The 21,903-nt window shown below is 40.1% G+C and overlaps 1 protein-coding gene and 1 long non-coding RNA gene across 2 annotated transcripts; both read left to right on the top strand.

Moving 5' to 3' along the window:
* The first annotated feature begins 125 nt into the window (after positions 1-125).
* Positions 126-5,423, top strand: ndufa8 (NADH:ubiquinone oxidoreductase subunit A8). The gene is made up of 4 exons (XM_029516200.1): positions 126-292; positions 2,087-2,250; positions 3,896-4,061; positions 4,907-5,423. The coding sequence occupies exons 1-4, from the start codon at positions 242-244 to the stop codon at positions 5,042-5,044; spliced, it is 519 nt and encodes a 172-aa protein (XP_029372060.1). The 5' UTR covers positions 126-241; the 3' UTR covers positions 5,045-5,423.
* Positions 5,424-9,605: 4,182 nt separating this feature from the next.
* Positions 9,606-20,417, top strand: LOC115052298 (uncharacterized). The gene is made up of 3 exons (XR_003841350.1): positions 9,606-9,664; positions 10,741-10,897; positions 20,309-20,417. It is a non-coding gene; the product is annotated as an uncharacterized LOC115052298 (long non-coding RNA).
* Positions 20,418-21,903: the final 1,486 nt, after the last annotated feature.

Genomic DNA, 21,903 nt, shown 5'->3' with positions numbered 1-21,903 from the left:
TTAAAAAAGTCCCAGCTAATTCATTAAATAACATTCAGAGCATTTTTTTCAGTACGCATGCGGGCGTCCTTTGTCGCGCTCTCTGCAACGTCATCAGAGCGCGCCTCCTAGCTCGCGCACCGCAGTAAACCAGACTGACCTTCTCCTCGGCCTCGTCGCTCGTCCTGGAGGCTGACGAGGACCTTGAATGTTTTTCACCACCGGTATTTGATCGTATACGATTTAGATTTATTACACTGCCATGCCCACAACCCAGGAAATCCCCACACTGCAGGAGCTGAGTGTGGACGAGGTGAGCAGCGGATATAGTTTGGCTTCATTGGAAGTTCTAGTAAGACAGAACATGCTAGCTAACTAGCTGCTAACGCTAGCTACCACACACTTCAGGGTTTTCTCACTTTCTTATAACTTTCGCCGCTGACTTTACTAGCCTTCACAATGACCAAAGTTTGTTTTACACAATATTAACTTATTGTTACGGAACCGCTTGGGAATATTTCTGATTATAACCTGAGATGGTCACTATGCTTAAATCTCTGTGATAGCCACAATCGATAAGTGAAATAGCCTCGCAGAATCAAAACACATCTCTTCTCGATCGATGCAGAGACTACAGGCCGTCACCCATCAATGACTTTGTCTTTACTTTGCTTCTGTTGTTCATCAGCATTTCGTTTTCATGTTACGGCTGTGGCCAGAGGAACTTAACAGTAGCTGACCCCAAACAAGCTTTTGTTGTGTTATTTGGTACATTGCACTCGTCCTTGGATGTCAGAGAGTAGCCGGCAGAAGCCAGCTATCCAATGGACTATATGTATGCATGTGACAGTTACTTTGTAAGGTTGTCTACATTCAGATGTTTGAATAATTATTATTAAACTAGTCACCACTAACCTCATAGGATTGAATTGTTATATTGTCTACGTCTAACCCGGAAACAGTTTTTCTTTATTAGATAGACTGAAATGTTTTATATGTTCATACATTCTCAATTTGAATTAGTTTGAGTAAATTTTCTTGCTGTAGAACATCATGTTATATTTGAAAGGCCTGAAAGGAGGTCAGCAGAGATATAGTCCATAAAATTCACCCACCTGGTAGCTGACGAATGTCATTCTCTAAGAAGGAGCTCACACCTCCTAAATATCTCTATTCTAATTGTGTGTGTTCTTGCTATTTGAATAAACTTTTTTTTTAAACAAGATAAAAACTTCCAAACTTAATAGGCTTGGAATTGTTTGGTGTACTTTCTACTTTAGGAGCCAGTTAAGCAACATATGGTAATAATGCCATAACTTTAAAGAAATAATCAATTATTTTTGATGCGTTTAGTTTAAACTCCCAACAAATTATCTCCTTGGTAGTTTAGAAGTTACATACTAGTATAACTATTAAACAAAACATAACAATAAAGACAATGATGATATGGCCCCTGTTCCAAACGTTGCATACCCTTTGCTATTAATACTGTGTATTGGCCCCTTTAGAATCAGTGATGGCTTGCAAACTCTCTGATTTTGGATAAGGCCCTTTATTTTCTCAGGAATTCTTGTCAGTAAAAGCATCATGAATTCTACACTTAACATCTCTCTAAAGTGGCTCGGTGGTTTTAAGGTTAGGAGGCTGTTACACTCCAGAGCCTCCACTTTTTCCATAATGGCCACCGGGGGTAGGATTGGGCTTTTTTTTCTTTTTTTTTTTAATCGGTGTCAAGTGTGTCCAATGCCCACATCGTTAAATGAACTTTGTTGTCTACCATGCTGCCATCATCTTGCTGTCAATTCTATATTGATTCTTTGTCTTCTGTAGTTAACACTACCAAAAATTTGTTATCAACCTCCATAAACATGGCATTTGTGGTTGTAACCATAGTTACATTTTGGTCTCATCACTCCATATTAGCTCATTTCATTTTGAGGTTTGTGTAGGTGCAATTTGGCATTTTATAAGCAGACTGGGTAGTTGTTCAGTCATATTTTCATAAAAGCATTATTCTGCCAGAGGAACTTAAACGCATCAGCACAATAATAGATTCTAGCTTATTTATGATATCTAATCACTTTACCCTCATTGTTGTGTCTGTCAGATCAATGTGTCATCTGCAGTGCTGAAGGCTGCTGCCCATCATTATGGCTCCCAGTGTGACAAACCCAACAAGGAGTTCATGCTCTGTCGCTGGGAGGAGAAGGACCCCAGGAAGTGTCTAGAAGAAGGGAGGAAAGTCAATGAGTGTGCACTTAACTTCTTCAGGTAACAGACCACCATACACAGACACAATTTCTGAGACAATTTAAATAAAACCATAGTTCACTGAAGTCTCTTAGCTATATGTCACGTTGACATTGTAGTGTCAGCCAAATATATGTGTGAGAGTTGGCATTGTTTAACCTTTTTTGTAGATTTAAAAAAGAAGAAATAACTTGTCAAATATGTGAGCAACTACAAAGAGGCTAGTACGCTGTATTTCTCTGTTTCAGTGGAGATTTGACAGAATATTTTTTTGGAGATGAATGCCGCCACACTGCTATCCTCAGTTAAACTGAACAGTATGCTTGTGGTCAGGGTGTTATTTAAGATGTGGCTGAACTCCAGAGTTTCCCGGAGAGTGGTCTGTGTGACCGTCCATATAAACTGTGGTCAAGAGGTTTTAGGTCGAAAGTATTTGCACTTTTCCTCAGTGATAGATATGTGGGTAGAATATGTGCTCTGAGGTTGCCAACACTGCTGTTGGACAGTTGTTGCAGTTATTTACATAGAGGATTTCAGTATTGGGATATCTGGTTTCCTGTTCTGTTAGTTTCATTTGCATGTGTTAAATGCTTTTTTTCAACGAGCAGTTACAGTTTGTTGCTGGATAAGAAAGAAGTCTACTTTGCATATGATGTCTATTTTCAATATTTAGGAAATTTTAGGGTTAGTTAGTTAGGGTATACCTTGTTGAAATTTTTTTTCCATTATATAAGTGAACGTTGTCATAGTACTGATCTCACATAAAAAAAACATTATTTCAACAAATGGTTAATCCTGCGAAGATATTTCATTATTAATTAAAATTTTATTTATTTGTTTTACCTTTTTAGTCACTGTTGAAGGAGTTAGCCTTTGCAGCAACACCTCAAAAATGGCTTCTGTATGCAATTTTCAGTACTTTTTTTTTTTTATATATATATATTGACCAGCAAAAACCAAATGTTAATTTTATAACATGAATGACTAGAGCATATTGCATCTAACAAACTTCCACTGGGGGCTATTTGAGGAAGTGGTCTGGGTTTTTTCAGTTCTAACTACTATGTCTGTGTTTACTGAAAGTTTTACACAGAACTTTGGTTATAGCCTGATTCCCATGAAATTACTTAGGTGCTTTTGAGTGTTTGTGTGTCTCAAGCGAGTTTCGTGTTTGGCTCTCTAAATACAAAATAAAACACATGACCTCCAGAAATGAAAGAGTGACAGTCTAACCGCGAAGTTAAACTGAGAGTTATTGTGTAAGAGAGGCACATGTAATTATTATAATGAGGAGAGATTTGAGAAAAGCTGTAATTGCACTTTGGACCTGGTTTGATTCTTGGGTGCTTCTGGCAAGTGACCTTTTTGAAACTTCATAGCAATCATGATTTTTCGTCTAAACTGACAAATTGTCAAGAACAGCTTAGTTAAAGTTCTTTACTTTGTCTGGTTTCAAATCCTGAATTTGAGCAGGTTTTTTTTTTTTTGGTAATTTTTGTTTACTTTTCATTAATTAGTCCACTGAATTTTATGGTTTAGTCTCTCATCTCTTTGGTATTTTATGTGAAGGAATTCCTGCATATTTATTTTAAGTTTAAGAGTGTTTCATTCCTGCTTTTGTCTCTTTGATTCTATTTTGAATCATTGATTGCACTGGTCATTTTAGGCAAATCAAGGGTAACTGTGCTGAGTCCTTCACGGAGTACTGGACCTGTCTGGATTACTCAAACTTGGCAGAACTGCGTCATTGCCGCAAACAGCAGCAAACCTTCGACAGCTGCGTCCTTGATAAGCTGGGGTGGGAGAGACCTGAGCTGGGAGACCTGTCTAAGGTGAGACTTGTGAGGGATTGTCTGCACAATCACAATGCGAACAGCTGGCTTGATGGGCTCTATTCTTGCCAATTATGGGCTATGCAAGAGCCTCTGATTGCATCTGTGTTAGTTTCATTCAGATTCTGTCTTGAGCTGTAAAATAATGTATTTTTTGTAGGTTTGTCGTTAGTTGTTTTGTTTTTGTTTTTTTTTTTTAGCGGGGGGGGGTTAAATTACCATATTTAAGGGGTTTGCACAATTGATTTGCAAGCATTAATTAGAGCTCTTCAATCAAAACAAGAACAAAAACAGGCCAGAACGCAACACCATGAATGGCTGTAATCAACTTTCTGGCCATTTTGCACTTGTTGGGCAGAGCTATTGTTCATGGAATCAACCACAATAGCAGGGGAACAAACTAGAAAATCTGGCTTACTGTGAAAAATATACAGCTTAGTTTCTCAGTTTTTTCGGATATTTCGTAGATAGTAGTATATTAAGTGTCAGGAAGAAAAGACAAGGGGACAACAGAGGGAAAGAGTAAAGGAGAAGGAGCGGGTGGGAGACACTGATCTCCATGTTTTGCACACAGTGTGAAGGAGCTGGAGCAAGGATGAGGGATGTGGTGGGAGAAGCTAAGCAGATTTAAATCCTGACATTAGGGAGGAGTTGCAGAGGTTTCTGCAGGACCTCGTCCTCTTTTTATGGTGCATGATTTGTGCAGGGATTTATTCAAGAAAAAACACAGACTTGAGGCAATAGATATTTGCTGCACTTAGATTGGTATTATATACAAATAATACTATTTCCAAATATCCAAAGTAACTGTCATTGAAGAACATTTATTCCTTGTCTTTTCACAGGTGACAAAAGTGTCAACCTCGCGGGCCCTCCCAGACAACCCCTACCATTCTAGACCACGTCCTGAGCCTAACCCAGCTATCGAGGGAAAACTGGAGCCTTCCAAGTATGGCAGCAGGTTATTCTTCTGGAGCTGGTGAGACACCTCCAGAAAGCCAGTGACCTTCCCAAGCCCTGGTCTCTGTCCAAAAACAGCCTCCACACGTGAGCAGTGATGCATCTGTGACACTTCAAAGGTTTTAAATCTCTTGGGTGCAGGTTTAAGCATTAAGGATGCTAGTTTTAGTGCAGTTATGTATGTGTGGTCTGAGAGTTGATTTTGGACAGGGCTCATGTCCCAGCAGTCTCTCCAGCATCTGTGCTATACCTCCAACATCGTCAAACAGTTTGATAAAGGAAGCAAAGGTTGGATTAAATCCATGAATCCATACAGCTTTCCTGACCACTTCTGTAAATGTAATGAGTGAACAAATGCAACATGCTGTTATTGTTGTCAAATAATAAAGAGATAAATTATAAGTTTTGATGCCTCATTTTTATAACCTGTTTGACATAAGATATATCCTAACATACGAAAGATGAACTATTTTGAAGTTCTCCAGTGCCATACATTCTTTCTTTGATACTGGCAAATTGTAGTTAATGCCACCAGTTTTGCACATCTGTGTTTTGTCTGAGTGTGTATTGTCAGGGTGATGGTGGGTGAGGTTGGAGGTCAAGGCTCAGGGTCACTACCTGCACCTAGAGAGAGCTGCTTCTGCTTCCTCCTTTTCTCCCAGCTCACTTCCTGTCTCTGACCTGGAGTGGAAGAAGGATGAAGGAGTCATTTCAGAGATGCATAGTATGTTATTGCTGCCGACACGTGTGCGTACACGCGCATCCTCACACCCCTGAATAGATGAAAGGCCAATTCAAAAGCACACCGTCCTGTGGAACACAGAAGGCTCCACCAATGACCAGTGGCTCAGTATCCAAAATCACATCTAAACCATAATTTGGTCAGGGAGATTCTGTTGTATACAAAATAACACCAAAGGTCAGATTTTAAGTCTGCATATCAGTTGTTTGAAATCTGTACCAGTAGTCATGGTGATTTGATATGCTCTACCACAATCATCAGGCAGTCTGAGTCTTTAACCCCTGCCATGTGGTTGATTTCTATGGGGACCGAAAGTAATGCAAGATTTGACAGCTTTCTCATAATCAGAAGCAGAGATGTGACCCTAGGCTGTTTGGATATGATGTAAGAGTCTTGTTTAAGAGCACAAAAACACAAGGACGTGACTTATAAGGGAGGTCAGCAGCTCTGAGTTGCAGCAATTTAATCAAAATATGTAAAAACACACCTTGAGCTATTTTTGTTTTTGCTTATTTTAGATGGCTTGCTGATATTTGACTGTTTTTCATACTACATGTTCTCAAATTTTTTCCCACAAGTTGCGTTTTATCTGACAGCAAGTTCAACAGAGCAAACAGCTTATTGCCAAAAACAATCATGTGTTTTCTTTGTGTATAGTAGCACCATGTTTAGATGCAGACGGGATTGTGTGTGTCTCTGAAGTTTCTATAGAGCGTCAGTGACAGCAGTTGCAGAAATCCCCTTCACAAGGTGTGGTCTGAACCTGTAGCTTGCACAGGAAATGGCTGACAGACCTCCTGACCTGGACAGTAGGACAAAGAGAGGAGAGAAGGAGGTGTGGACAGAGGGGAACAGAAAGGAGTTGGCAAATAAGAAAACAAGTAAAAAAGTAAGAGAGTTTCGAAAAGGGAAGGACAGGCAAGGGGAGGTAAGGAATTCAGGGAAACGAGATGAGACATGGAGAAGTGACATCCAGACAGCAAGATGGGGAATGACTTGAAAGCAGACAGATGAAGTGAGGGCTTGGGGCTTGTTCAGTGGCTGGCGGTGAGACCTCAGGGCTCGTGGCAAGCCTGTCTCCATGCGACTTGCAGGAAGCGGAGGGTCATCGTTGTTTGACACGGCACCGCCACAGGAAACGGGCTCTGGCACAGGAAAGAAATACAATACAGGGCTTTCACAAGGCTACAGCCCGCCTGGGAGCCTGACGCGCTAAAATACTCAAACAACTGGGCTTGTTCATAACACATGACTGTCAATATTCCCATTGTTCAGTGTCACGTTTGACACAATAAAATGAATGTTTAAAGCCATGGTCGCTAAAAGTCAAAGCTGGAATATGGAGTTTTTTCCTTAACAGGCCACAAGTCTTTGAAACTGAAAATTAAGTTCATGGGGAAAGAAAACAAAATTCTAGTTATCAGCAGCCAGCACACTGCTATTCATGTTCCCCAGCAAATCGGAAGTTATTCAATCTGCTATAAAAGACAGATGAATAAATAATCAAGACCTGTCAAAACTTTTGACAGAAAATCAACATTAAATTTAAATTTTATGGATTAAAATATAATTGCGTTACTTTACTGCACTTCTTGCTCATGAGATGTATGCCATGTTGCTAAGACATGTGGGTGCACTAAAAATGTAGGTGTGTTTGATTTGTTTATGTTGGTGTGCCTTACAAGACATTTTCCCTCTGTGATCTTTTAGACTGACCACGTTGTTGAGTGCTGCTTTCATGTCTCCTCTCATCCCCTCAGACTGCACATGGTGGCTTTGAACTGCCATGCAGGTTGCTGTAAGTGAAAAAATACACACGGGTGCTGCATTCATGACCACTGAAAACTTGAAAAGGTGAATTCTTGAGCAAAAAGCATGTGTTCCCTTGTATTGTTGCTTTTAATCCATGTTTACTCAGGAGAATCATACAGGTGTTAATACAGCTCAGCAGGAGTTAATTGATACAAGCTTAAGTCTTCCACATCCTGGTCACATTTATAACAGTCACAGCTGTGACCAAAAAAAAAAAAATCATTTTAATTGACTGCTCTTCATTGTGGGTGACTAGATACTGATGCTGGTCTGTGCAATTTTATAAAACAATATGAAGACATAAAGCACGGTTTGTGATCAGCTGTCTGATCTGTCAAAGTCTGTCTGTCAAAGTCTACTTTGGTACTTTGTAGTTTGTGAGGATGAGAAAATGAATCTTGCAGTTGTACTTACTGGTGTACATGGACACTAGGGATGTCCCTCTTTGCTAAAGTCAAATTTTCTGGATATAGAAAGTAAATGAAACTTCTAAAGAGCCAATTTTCTGTATACAAAACTGTTAAATGCATTTCTAGTGTTTTTTTTTTTTTTTTTTAACAATCTTTAATAATGATAATGAAAAACAGACTTAATGGCAGAGGGGCAAGACTGTGAACTAACTTATCAACATACAGTGCTGTAAAATTTCTGAAAAATCTGAATGAAAATTTAGTGCACAACTTTGACATTGCTCTTCAATTCAATATGGCAAACAGTTGCCATTTTACTCATCCAGCACATCTGGAGACATTTGTTGTGTTTCCAGCCACACAAAAGATCTAAGTGATATGACATCTTTTCAGCAAATATTTCATTCTGTAGCTGATAAATGTTCACCAGCTAGTCCGTAACTTAGTCTCTACCATAAGTGAGGGAAACTCATGTGGCTGACTAGAAGGGACTCTTTTCAAATTATGAATGGCTTGTTAAAAAAATAGATAATTTCTGTCCACTTTGAATTACCGCTTTACTTTTCTTTTAGGGTTGGATTGAGGTGGTGAGAATTAATTTACCTTAACTTTTCTTTATAGTAAGAATACAGTCACATAACAGCTGGGATTAAGGGGAATTCAACATAAATCACTTGAAGATCTCAAACACAGACAGGCTGCAGGTCTCACAGTCTAAATCTGAATGGTGACAGAGTGATGACCATTACTTGTGTTCTGCATTCCAGTCAGACATGCTTCACAGCCGTTCTTTCATGCTGCAGCTTTGCCAAACGCCTCTGAATGGCGAGCTTAAAATAACATTGGCAAACTTTTGAAAGTTTCACTCGGTGTTTGTTGGTCAAAGACAAGACAGAGCAGGAGAGCTCCAAAGCACGTTAATGAATCTCAGTCACACAGTCACGGACAAACAGTGAAATACACTGACACATGTAACGAACAAAAAAAACTCTTGACATATCTTCCCAGCATGCACCACCTATTATTAAATTTCCCAGACATAGCATTTTTGTTTTTGAGAATTAAGAATTATAAAGCAGAAGTTTTATGACTGTTTTTTCATCAGAAATATGGAGTGGTATTTCATCATAAATGAGTCGGGATATTACGGGGTATTTTCTGAAGGCTCAGTGAACTCTTAAGTTTGTTTATTCCACATGTTTAAATATAAAACTCCAGTCACTTCTTTTCACTGCGTGTTTATTCTTTGCAACTTGAACAAATACACTAAGGTGAAGTATGTGATGAAATAAGAAGTTGAAATGACAGCTCAGCCTGTTACATGCCTTAACACTCAAATTGTAGTATGGGAGCCATAAAGAATGGCATATATTTGTGAGAGTGGCCACAGTCTTAAGTGTGTATTGTTGGTGCATTTGTACATACATATGTGAGTAAAGTTCACATGTGTGTATGCATCTGTGCATGAGTAGTGTGTGTGTGTGTGTGGTGCTGCAGCAGCTCCTTCTGGGCTGGCCTATGTTTATTTTGGCCTGATCCCAGACCTTCATCACTTCTCTGCTGATAGCTCCATTCCTCCATCCCTCTGTCCCTCCGGCTATTTACAAGTCTACCGCAGACTGCCTTTCCCTGCGTGCCACCATCCAATCCTTTTTCTTCCTCTGCTCTCGTCTCCTCTCGTAGGTATCCCATTTTCTTTTATTCCTTTTATATTAGATATATTACAAACTCTTATTCAAAATTCCTTTCCGCATTTTACTCCTTTTTCTTTTTCTTCTTATTCTTTTCTTCTTTTTCTTCTTACCAGTGAGACTAATATTTTTATTAAGATAATGTTATTTTTTTGTGCTATGACACAGCTTTCATAGTTGGATAATTATGTTTTTAAATTAGTCGCACTGTGTTCACTTCCATTCAACCAAAGGGCCAATTAAAATTTTCCTAGCAGACATTTTTACTAGATGTTCGGTGCTGTGGCTCTGCAGCAGCCAGCATGCATGATACCAGCTGTCATTAAATGGAGTTTCCACCCACGCTTTTCCACCTGTGTCCTACTATATAACTATAGCATAAACTATTTCCATTACTATAAAATTACTGTATTATAGTATTGCTTTAGTGTGTTTATAGTGTTTCAGTTCTTTGGCCCAATATGTTATCTGACTTCTCTTACTTACAAGATTATAACTTTCACACAGCCATGTTTCAAATGAGTCAAGTTTCAAGGTAAGTGTGAGTGTGACCTCAGATCTATGACTGTGCTCAGCAGTTAGGAGCCCCACAGTGACCTACAGACACACTGGCAATGGGGATGACAAATGGCGCAAACTCACCAAATTTCAGCACCTTCTTTTAATGTCATGCCAGGGTTAGGCCCTAACCCTAACCCTGCTACTGCACTCAAATCTACCATGAGTCAAAACCATCAGCTCTTATCTTTCTGATTGTATTACTGCATCGAAGGCAGGTTTACTTGGGATATAGAGTACCGGTACCAGTACCACCAATTGAAATTAACAGGAAAGTGTGTCCAAACTTTTGACCTGTACTGTATTTCCATGCATATTTCCATACAACAGAACAGGAACCGGCTGATATGCTTCACAAACATTCACACACACACACACACACACAGATACGTTTGTGTGAACTCTGGCCAGCAGTTGAAATCCTGCTAGTAGCCAGAGTTGACCTATTCCCATGCACTGAGAAACTGATGTCGCCTTAATGCTGTTGTGCTTGTGGTTTCCTCTAGGTATAGTGAAGCATTCCTCAACTGTGCGCTCATCTAAACAGTTCTAGTTAGAAAGGACGCACAGCGGCTCGGGCTACACAGTTGTGGCGGGGCTCCTCTGGGTGGCTCCTATCTGACAGAGGGCTCAGAGAGTTTTGGGTTTCCTACGCATGTCAAGGTAGGTTAGCTATTCCCAGTGTTGGGCCGCTCTGAGGCCCTGGTGGGCTATCAGTCACAGCGGGCCCTCCCGTCTCTTTCTCTGGAAGGCTCCTTCCCTCCCTCCATGCCCTCCTCCCACACACTACGCCTGCACTGACGTACAGTCTGTCTTCTGGCTGTCGACCATGGTTTACTTGTCAGCCTTTGCCCTTTTTTTCTGTGTCTTTCAGACCTAACATCCCTGTCTTGCTCTGCATTTTCCACTGATGCTGTTGTTGTGATGTTGATGTGTCAGAGTATGTTTCTCACTTGTCATTGTTAATTTTTCTCTCAAGCTATTCTGCATTAAAGTAAATTGCTATTGTCTGCAATTCACGATGAGCCATGGGGAAAGCTGGATTTCATTCCTGTAGGTGTTGAGGCAATTGAGTCATGGTTTGTTTTTTCCTGGGAACATCATGCTCATCGAGGTCGCAGCCCATCCATATGGTATGAGAAACAATTAATCCCAATGTATTCTGAGCTTCTTTTTTTTATCAGAGAAGTCAAGTTAGAGGGAGAAATGCAGCTGAAATAAAGGAAAGTTCCTTCCATCCTCATTGCAGTGTATCAGAGAGGTAGCAAGAAAGAGACAGTCCAGTCCTTTCACCTCACTCGTCCACGCCTCAACACATAAATAATCAGACCACTTCCAGGTTTACCTTGCCCGTTAGCATCCTGCATTACACAAACTGAGCTACAACACTGTTGCTTAATTGTGAATGCAGACAGTTTGTGAGTCAAAACTAAAATAACTTTTTGCAAAAGAAAAATAAACTGACAGGGATTTTTCCTGAGAGGAAACCTTTAGTTTACTATATGACATGTTTCTTAATAGTGCTAAAGTGTTCAGTGTTCTTTAAATAAACAATGTGGAGTTTTGCATAGTGGGGCATGAAAGAATGCAGGAGTCTTGCTGCCCCTCTCACATATGTCAGCAATTTGGCTGCCTTGTGTATTTTGGATGTTGAAAAAAAAAGGAACATTTCAAAGTAAACGAAAGAAGGAAAGTCTTATCCGCCTGGCAGCTGCGCTCGGGACCAAATTGCTTTCAGCTGATGCGCTGCAGCTCAAACTTGCTTGGGTAATGTCAAGTGATGCATTGCAATACTGAGAAAACAACACAGACAAAAAATAAATAAGAAGGATAAGAAATGCTGGAAAGTTCCAATGCTTATTCAGGCAAAGCCCACAAAACCCCCCAACAAGTAGACATGCTGATGAACATTTTTCTCTGAATTTGCGCTTTTATCTTTTTCAATATAATCTTCATTCAGTCATCTTGAGAATCCACCATCTCTGGTGTTGCATCTATGCAAAAAGGGCATTTTTTTGCTCTTTAGCAATTTAATTCAGTCTACCGAGTGACATATAATGTCAAAGATAACAAGGATGTTTAGTTATTAGAATAAAACAAATCTGCGCTTCTGAAGTACATTCAATGAATAAATGAATAGATTAAAAAAAACAACAACACTATGACCAAAAAAAGCAAGTCAAAGCATCTCGGTTGAGTAAATCTTCATCTTACGTGACACACAGACAAATGCAAAACGTTGTCAAGGACATAATGATGATGATAATGGAATTTATTTCATATAATGCATGGTGTAACTACATGCCAGTACAAACAAACAGACAGGCACAAATCAAGCATCACACAAGATTTGTTTCTCTTTCAGCGCGCAGCAGTGCTCCTACAAATAGACACAAATATTAAATCTAGGAATCATAGATGCACTAGATAGAAACAGTGCACACACACATGCAATAAAAAATGTTATGTTTTGGGGCTTTCTAGTGAACATAACCACATTTTCCATATTCTGGGGGGGTGAAACTTTCAGTTAGATTTTAAAATCTTGAGGTCAAAACAGTTCCTCTTGTGCATGACTGTCGTCAAACTCATTTGTAAATTTCAACTTAATTCCAAACACATATTTTTCATATCTTATAAAATGTCACATGCATTTCCATAATGGTTTCTCTGTTTCATCCAACCACAGTGTTTCCACGGTCAACACGTCCATAAAGCTGTTATGTAATTTGTTGAGTGCACCATTTAAGGGCATTGGGATGTCTGGATTTTAGAAGAAATCATGTTCAAACAGAAAATAAGGGAAAATTAAACGCTCGATATTGTTGGAAAGCTGCTTAACAGCTTTTTTTGAGAGATTGATTATCGGAGCAGGTCACGTTTATCCCTTTAACAAGTTACAAAGACAACTTTATGTGTTTAATGTGCCAAACTCTTCAGTTACAAATACATGCAGAGCCACACCATTGTCTTTATAATCACAGTAAATTTCATATTAACTGGTAAAGTTTTGTTATAGTTTCAGGTTAATCTGCAAATATTAGTTCCTACCATCCAAAAGCAGCATTTAAACATTTAGTAAATGGTTTACATCTATAATGCAGTTGCTATTACCCCTGATGTGGGCACGAAGGGTGGGGGCAGATAGATGTATAACAATACTGACCAGACCAATTTTCATATTGTGAAATATGAAATACTGCGCATAAATGAAGCACTTGAATGGCCTTATAGTTGTGTAGAGCACCATTACTGTGTGCGTCATGAACCATTTGTATAATGTTGCACAGGAAAGAGCTAATAAATGCTAATATAGAGCAATTCCTCTGTGATTACAATCAAAGATTAAGATCTTATTAAATGTATATACATCATCCTAGAAGCATCACACACAAATCACATTTGCTGCTGTGTGTGTTAAAGTAAAGTCTAGTGATCATTGGCACCTTTTTTATCAAAAGATTTAATTTGATTTAAACATTTTTTAAAGACATAAATGTATTGTTTTTCCTTTACTACATTGGTAGCAGTCTGACAGGTAGAGAGTCTTGGTCTTGGAACACTTTGTTGTTGAGTACTCAGAGGCTACCAAACACCCCAACCTAAGCAAATCTAAACATAATTATGTCTTTAAAAGGAAAATGCATTTTATTCTCACTGTTGTTAATTTTAGACATGAAGAAATAACTTCACTGGAGTCTGGTTCATCTCAGTATTCTGGCTTTGACAAAATATTTCCTCATCAAGAGTCTTCACCTGTAAACCCTTGACTTTTTTTTTTTTAAACAAAAACAACATACTATTCTAAACTTGGCAAAAAAAAAAAAAAAAAGTCTAGGAAACCTTGGTCCTGGCCAACTAATCCAACCAGACTGGTCCGAGCTCTGTTGTGTGACAGGAACACAACAGGTTCACTTGCTCTCCCAGCCCAGGCTCTGTTTACATTTTGCTGGCAGGGGTATCTGGAAGTGTTTGGCTCAGCTCTGCACTCACTGGGAACTATCAGACAATTCACATTTTAAACTATTTTGATATCAGCTCTGTGGAGAGTTGCTGTTTCCCTGAGAACATGACTTGCCTCTGGGCTCAGGGGCCTGCTGCACAGCCAGAAGAATAAACAGAGGGAGGAGGAAGAGAGAGGCGGGAGAGACGGAGAGGTTGATGGGAAGAGAGAGTGGGAGAGATAGAAAGAGCGGACAGAGGAGGTGTTGACAAATTCTTACAGTAAAAGCAAATACGTGAAAAAAAGAAAGTGTAATCACATCGCTGCTGCAGGCGCTCCTCAAAGTGTCTTCATTCTGAGGATGAATTCAGCGTAAACATACCATGAATCAGGGTTGAATTTCACCAAATGATTTCCTCATGTGTGTCAATAGATTTCCTATAAATAGAAATGTACATATGTATATTTGACTGGTAGAGAAAGATCGTAATGTATTTGGTGTAGTGCGGGTCGGGTTCGAATGGTTTAAGGTGAGTAGCCAGATCTCTTGTGTTGAGGTTAAAGGTGGTGGGTTTAGAGTGGAAACCTTCAGCCTGTGTTAATTAGGTGAGTAGTTAAGTTTCACCCTGACCATGGAGCGCCTGGAGCAGTGAGGGGGGGTGTGTGTGTGTGTGTGCGCAAAGGTGTGTGTTTACATTCAGGGACTGGACAAAAATAATAATTGAAAGATTTAATAATAATGTCAACAGCCCTGCAGTTTCACCTCGTAATGTTGACGCTCGAGAGGTGTTGATCCGACTCGGTGATGAATAAGTGTCTTTCTGTCTTTGAATGAATGTCTCTAACATTCACATGTTTAAACTTGATATGTGATATGTGGATCTTTGGTGACTCTGGTGCAGGATTGTATTGCACTGTGTGTGTGTGCATGTACTATTATTTCATTAAAGGATTGCCAAGGTAACACATAAAATAAACAACAACAGGAGTCGTTCATAACTTTCTGCAGTGTTTTTAATTACACATTAAAACGTTATATTATGGGAGTTGTTAGATACAGGTCCAAAGTTACTGTCCTTTATTTACATGTATAATTTTGATGATTGCAATTTTGGCAATAAAGTTCACTGACATATTAATGAACCGAGACACTCTTAACAAATTCGTTTGTCATCTTATTAATAATTTAAGTAAACCAGAAATGATGGCTGTCTTAAAATGGCCTTGTGTTGCCTTGAAAGCTCTATTAAAATTGACACACAAACACACACACTACTAATTGCAGTTCTGCTGAAATGATTTGTGCAGCTTGTTCCCCTTTAAATTGTGTTTTACAGTAGTTGATATAATTGCATGTGACAGTGAAAAAAAAGGCAAAACACAAGCATTTGTGTTGTAATATGTTGCTGTTGTTTTGTCCAATATCATGGATGCGTTTGTCCATTTCTGAGTGAGGGTCTAGCAACATATTGCCATAACAACCTTCTGACAAATCAACCAGTCCACCTACCCCCATTTCAGGTTCGAATGACCTATTAGCCAAATGTGTTTATTCAGTGTTTAGTCACTATTACCCTCAGTATGATCCCTGCTCTAAAGGGCTAATGGCTGAAAATTTCCCCCCAGACTGACTTCACCGTAAAATAATTGATCACATGTGAGAGCAACTGGCACGCGTTTCCTCTTGTTTTCCTAAAGAGGTGATATCATGTGGTGAGGCCGCCTGTTTAGTTCACTTCCATTTCATTTATATAGCATCAAATCATAACATAGACTATCTTCTGGGACTTTATAAAATATGGTCAAGATTTCAAAATATCTTAGACAGAAACCAGACAGTTGCAGCATGAAGAGCACTTGGCGACAGTGGAGAGGAAAACCCTCTTGACAGGAAGAAACAGAACCGGGCTCGGGGTGGGTGGCCATCTGCCTACGCCAGTTGGGTTGAGCGGAGAGAAATGGGGGCAAGAGACCAGGAACAGCTGTATATACTGTTGTATCAGTAATAATAGTATGTTCGTCACTGAGATAGCGTGATTGCTTCCGGTGCTGCAGAAATAAACGAGAGGGAAAAAAAGAGGGATGGATGGGAGGGCAGTGTGGTTCTTTGCGAGGCACTGTGGCATTAAATCACATATCGGATCATTTTGCCGTTATCGTGTAAAGGCCAGCAAGCGTAAAGAAAAACACAAAACTGCCTCAAAGTTTCCAAGCTGGCTTTCAAATACTCTGTCATTACACTGGCAGGAACTAGTCCTTTATCAAAAACTAAACGAAGCAGAGCACGTTTTACCTCCAAAACATATCTCCATGAGATTATATTTCAGCGGCAGGGACCCCCTCCATCCAGTTTTCTTTTCTTTTTCTCTGCAGTTCACCATTGATGCTAGATGTTCAAATGTTTTTTTTGCACAGAATTTCAATAGAAACTTCAAAGTTCATTGAACAAGATTTGAATAAGGCTGAAAACAGTGTAGAGGAAGTGATTTATATCTTTACATATTGTTTTGTGTGGGGAAAAGCTGTTAGTGAACGGAGACCTGCATCAGCTGCATCCACGCTCAGAAGGCTCTGGTGGTGTAATCATTTTCTGTTTGATGTTGTGTGTGAATTTGTGATTATTCACTCTGTCCAGCTCATGTAATACTACCCTGTGTTTGGTGTGTGTTTGTCCAAACGCGACAGGGCATATGTATGAGTGTGTATGTCATCATGGAAGTGTGTGTGTGTGTCCATGTCCCCTATAAGTTACATTTACCTAAACTGCGGCTCTCTCTTTTTCCTGCTTCATTTTGACAAATTTGCCTTTCCAGGAAGCTTCTGAGGTCAGCACAGCATCTGTTGCTACTTAGGTCCATGATGCAGTCATGATCACTCAGATGCATAAACACGCACACACAAGCACACATGCTTGTGAGCGCACAAACACATGCACATGCATGGTGCAGGAGCAGTTTTGTACAAATTACTGAAAAACTGACAACCAATCAGACATGAAGGCGTGTTTAAAGTTACTTAAAGTGACTTAAAAGGGGAGTCCAGGTCTAGACCCTCAGATTTAATGGGTAGGTTAAGAAGGTGTATTTGAAGGAAATGAGTCATTATTTTAAGGGGTTTAAATTAGAGTTATGAAATCGTTTTAGCATTACACCAATGAAAATAATGGCTCTGTTTTATGTAAGACACTAATGCAACAAAAATGTCCAAAAAGAGGTTTACCTATTAAATGACCTCACTCAAACAAAAGTTGTATGACTTCATCTTATCCTCTTCATTGCACGCAAGTATGTATAGGATGCGTGTTTCTTCTTTATGTATCAAATTGCTGACATGCAGATGGTTGCAGGTTTCTCAGAGCTCAGGCCAAACCAAACAGTACACCTTGATACTTATGTTGGCAGCAGTAGTCTGGCCAAAGCCGTCCAGTGCATCAGCCCTTCACCCTCAACTATTTAACTCTGTCAGTTTTCATTCCCTTTCATTCACGTCTCTTCGCCCAAAACCACATTCATGACCAAACATGGCCTGATCCCATGAAAGTGATGGTTCAGAATGGCTCAGCGAAAGCCTCAGATACCTTGAATGATACCACAGCAATGGGAACAGAGACGAAGAAGCTCCAGTGTTTTCTGGAAAGGGATCGAGGACACTCGGCAGTGAAATGAGAGAATTCAGATGAAGTCTGTAAAGGAAGGGGGTTTCTGGTTTGGTATGGTCTGAAGCCGCAGGAACTGGGCTTCACAGCCAAATCCCCGAGCAGAACTGATGTAACCTCAGCAGGTTAAACAGAACCCAGATCTTCAGATCACAGATCTCGCTCTTGGTATGCAGAGGGGGTCTGGATTCCAGTTTAAAGCTCATGTTTGTTTTTCCGATTCATGCTATGAAGGGAAGCATTTATTAAAATGTACATAATGCAACTGACTGATTTTACTTGATAATTCAAATACAAAACAGTGGAAATACTTTATTTATCATCTAGAAATGTAATTATAGTGTGGGCTAAGGATGTTAAAGTACTTTTTACCTGTGTCTTCATCTTTTTATCTCACTTCCTGTACAATAAGGAACCTCTTTACAGAGGCTGGAGAAGCTGTGGCTGCTGCTGCACAGAGAGGAGATGTTGGATTTTAAGATGGGTGACGGACACACTGTGGCCGTCTGTGTTAACAGGACAGACATGTTAGAGGAACCTGGACCACCCCATCGCAGCTTCCCTCGACAGAACTCAAACAGATGTGTAATGAAGGCCAATGAATGCATGAGGGTGGTGAGTGTGCATGTGCAAGTGTGTTGATAATCATTCTCACCTGTGTTACAATAGATGCTAATGCAGCCTCCTGTGTAGAGGCAAATGGACGAGATGCAGCAATGATCGGTCTGACCCGGGCATTTCCTCTGCCTCTCTCTGTCTCTCTCCCTCACTTTCAAATTTCTGCAGATCTTACATCAGCTCACTCTCCGCTTTCCTTTTGCGCTGTCCAAAATTTTCTTTTTCTATTTGTGGTGTTTTAGGTTGTGCTCTCCCGCAGGCCTTACAGGAGGAATTAATTTTCATACTCCCTTTCTCCAAAAATCTTCTTTAACTGACAGCCCTCTTTCTAACCCCCCCACCTCCTTCCTCTCCTTTACCTCCCCGCCGCCTCCCCTTCATCCCCTCCTCATCCCTACCTTACAGCTGTTGTTTTGGATTAGTCAAATAGCTCCTGTCAGATCCAGTGATCCCTCTCCTTTGCCACCCACAGAGTTGTGTTGCACACTCTTCTTACTCCTTGTCTGTCTCCCCCTCCTTCAATCTGTCTCTCTCTCTCACTTGTGCACGTGCATACAAATTGGATTGATGTTTCTGACAGGTGTGGATCAAGGTGTGTCTGTGGGCATGGCCATGAGGCTGCTGTGGTTTCAGAGGGCTCCCCAGACTTTTGCTCTTTTCATGTCCAGGAAGGCGCGACGGTGCTGGCGTACCTCTCAGCCAGAGAAAAAAAAAGGGTTTGTTGTTCTAACCGGACAGGGAGCGTCATAAATTCCCAGCATTTTCCTTCCCTGGAATTCACCTTCCTTTTCAACTGTTCCCCTGCCCTTCCTCTGTCTTTTCACGGACAACTTTATTATTATTATCTTTCTTTTTTTTTTTTTTTTTGGTGGGGGGGGTTGACAGCTGTAGGTCTGGTCATCCATGCCGGAGATGGAGTGACACTGAATAGGGTCTTGACGTTATGATGGCAAGTGTAATAGTGTTATTCCTGTCATTGGTTTCTGTGTGTGTGTGTGTGTGTGTGTGTGTGTGTCACTAGTTTCAATACGGTGAAGATATGCAGAACTGGCAGAGGTGCTGTAATTTGACAGCAACAAGTCAGATCTATGGTGTTGTTTCAGTCATTACAGAAATAAATTGCTTTTAGTTTGGAGTTACATTGATACAGTATATGGGTGAGGTGCAAAGATAACAAAGGACGAAAGAATTATCTGTATATATATATATATATATATATATATGTGTGTGTGTGTGTGCTTGTGTATCATCTTGGAAACTGTGCCCGTCCTGAAGAAGTAAAAAAAAAAAAAAATTCTAGTGAATTAGAGTATTTTAAAAGAGAGCATGCATAATATTTATTAATATTTATTTTGTAGCATTAATTGTAAGAGTTTAAGTAGACTGGAAGAAACTGGAGTATGATGTATGACCAAGACAGGAAGGAAGGAAAAGTCAATTACTTCAATCCCGTCTAATAATCATCAACCTCAAAGTGGTACAAGAAGAAAAGTCTTGGGAATGTAGGGAAGAGGGAATATTTCAGTCTGCAAGAAAACATCTGACTGACCAGCAGACCTTTATCCCAAGAGCCAAGCTGTCAGTGTCACTAACAAGTAAAACAAGTGGAAACATGTCCATTTTATAAAACACCATCGTATCAGCAGATTTGAAATGAGGTCATGAGGCGGACAGAGACTAAACTCAAATGGTTGTTTCTTCATCCTTCACCTGAACTGCTTCTGCTCTGATATATAGTGCTAATATCACAAAATAAAAAGCTGACCCGATGATCCACTTTGTTATTGCATACCCTGTTTTTTTCCTGTTAAAACACTGACTAAAACGACATTCTTTTATTCTGTCTGCTTTATTTCAGGCTCCGCGTGTCAATCAGCTTTTTATAACTGTATGCATCAATCACACATACTGTAGATTGATGTGGTGGTTTTAATCAGGTCAACAGCTCCTCACCAGTGGACAGCATTTAGTAAGTAAATGTCATTATAAAGCCATCAGAGTCGTATTTGCTGTGTGTGTGAGATTACTGAGCCCTGTATAATTATAGACTGACATCCAAGGATTTAACATTTTGTATGTAATACAGTGTACCACATCCATGTAGGTTAGCCCCATAACTTTATGTTATTTCATTTCTGTTTCTGATTTAACCAGACACATTTGGGGAACCCTTCCTGTGTCGGGAATCATCTGAATTTATGGCAACAACATCTTGCCTTCTCCTCTTTTCCTCTTCCTTTCTCACCTCCTCATCTTTCCATCCTGGTGTTTTCTCTCATTCAGCCCCCACTACCCCGCATTCTCCTCCAACTGAGGACAAGCGCCGACCTCCTCCTCCACTTGCAGGCTTCCTCTGTAAGACAATAGCAGGGCAAAGGAGTGTGTGTGTGTCTGTGTGTGTACATATGTATACTAAGCTGTATGTATTAATTCAGTATTTTTGAATTTGAACATGCAGATTTTTAGGTGGGAAACAGTGACTATTTCACTGCAAAACAATAAAAGATTCACAGCATGAATGCAAACACACATACACACACACACAACCACTCTTCTGGCACTCACTTTTCCTGAGACCTCCGCGTTGTCCATGAGGAACTCCCTTCTTGCTGCAATGCTGGCAGGCACACACACACACACACACACACACACACATCGATTGACACACCCCCTTGGGTCAACAGTCATCAGGATAAAGCTCCAACATTTGTGCATCCGCTTTTCAAAAGTTAGGGTAAAAAAATGAGCAATAAATAAACCACAAAGGAAATGACAAAGTGAAAATACGGGAAATTAAAGTGAGAAGTCTCGTGTGTCCACGTATGAGCTGTCAAATTGAAGAGATAAAGGCTGGGAGAAGAGACAAAGCGGAATGTGTCAGGTGTATGCTGCCCTCGTATATCTGATCACTGCTTTGGTAAGTATCGTCATATACGCAGCCATTTTGGGAATCACTGCATCATTGTTGCAGAGTAACTGATACACTTCCAGTGTGTGTTGTTAGCCTGTAGCCTGCCTACTGTGTGTAATCTTCATGAGACAATGGCTATGAATACCAGTGATCTCTCATAGAGGTATAATAATCATTCTTTCATGTAATCCCCCCACCCCCACCCCATTTCAATGGAAGCACTGAAGGCCCACTTCAGATGAACAAAGATACTGCAGCCACCATCCCCCCCCCCCCACAAATACAGACAATCACCCTGACATAAAGCAGATATAAAACACATGAGATTAAGGTTGTTTCATTGAGCTTTTCCTCCAATTCTCTTTCACGAAGCAGCAGCAATCAATCAGCTGCGTGAAACAGGCTAAACATAGGGTTTAAGATTTGTTACACTACTACCCATAGCCACTGCTTGTAATTGAAACTTTTCCATTCTGTTTTGTTTTTTTTTTTCCTTTCAAATGCTTTGGCTGCTGAGGGGAGATTGGCAGCTCTGAGTGGCC

Source organism: Echeneis naucrates, chromosome 12, assembly GCF_900963305.1.
Source record: "Echeneis naucrates chromosome 12, fEcheNa1.1, whole genome shotgun sequence".
NCBI classification, from domain to species: domain Eukaryota; kingdom Metazoa; phylum Chordata; class Actinopteri; order Carangiformes; family Echeneidae; genus Echeneis; species Echeneis naucrates.
The sequence above is the reverse complement of the archived record's forward strand: the minus strand, read 5'-3'. Positions and strand labels throughout refer to the sequence as shown.

Excerpts from the sequence above, each read along its gene's own strand:
- ndufa8 (XM_029516200.1), top strand. The coding sequence starts at position 242 with ATGCCCACAACCCAGGAAATCCCCACACTGCAGGAGCTGAGTGTGGAC. Across the intron at positions 293-2,086 it reads AGGAGCTGAGTGTGGACGAG|ATCAATGTGTCATCTGCAGT; the intron begins GTGAGCAGCGGA and ends TGTGTCTGTCAG. Across the intron at positions 2,251-3,895 it reads TGTGCACTTAACTTCTTCAG|GCAAATCAAGGGTAACTGTG; the intron begins GTAACAGACCAC and ends TGGTCATTTTAG.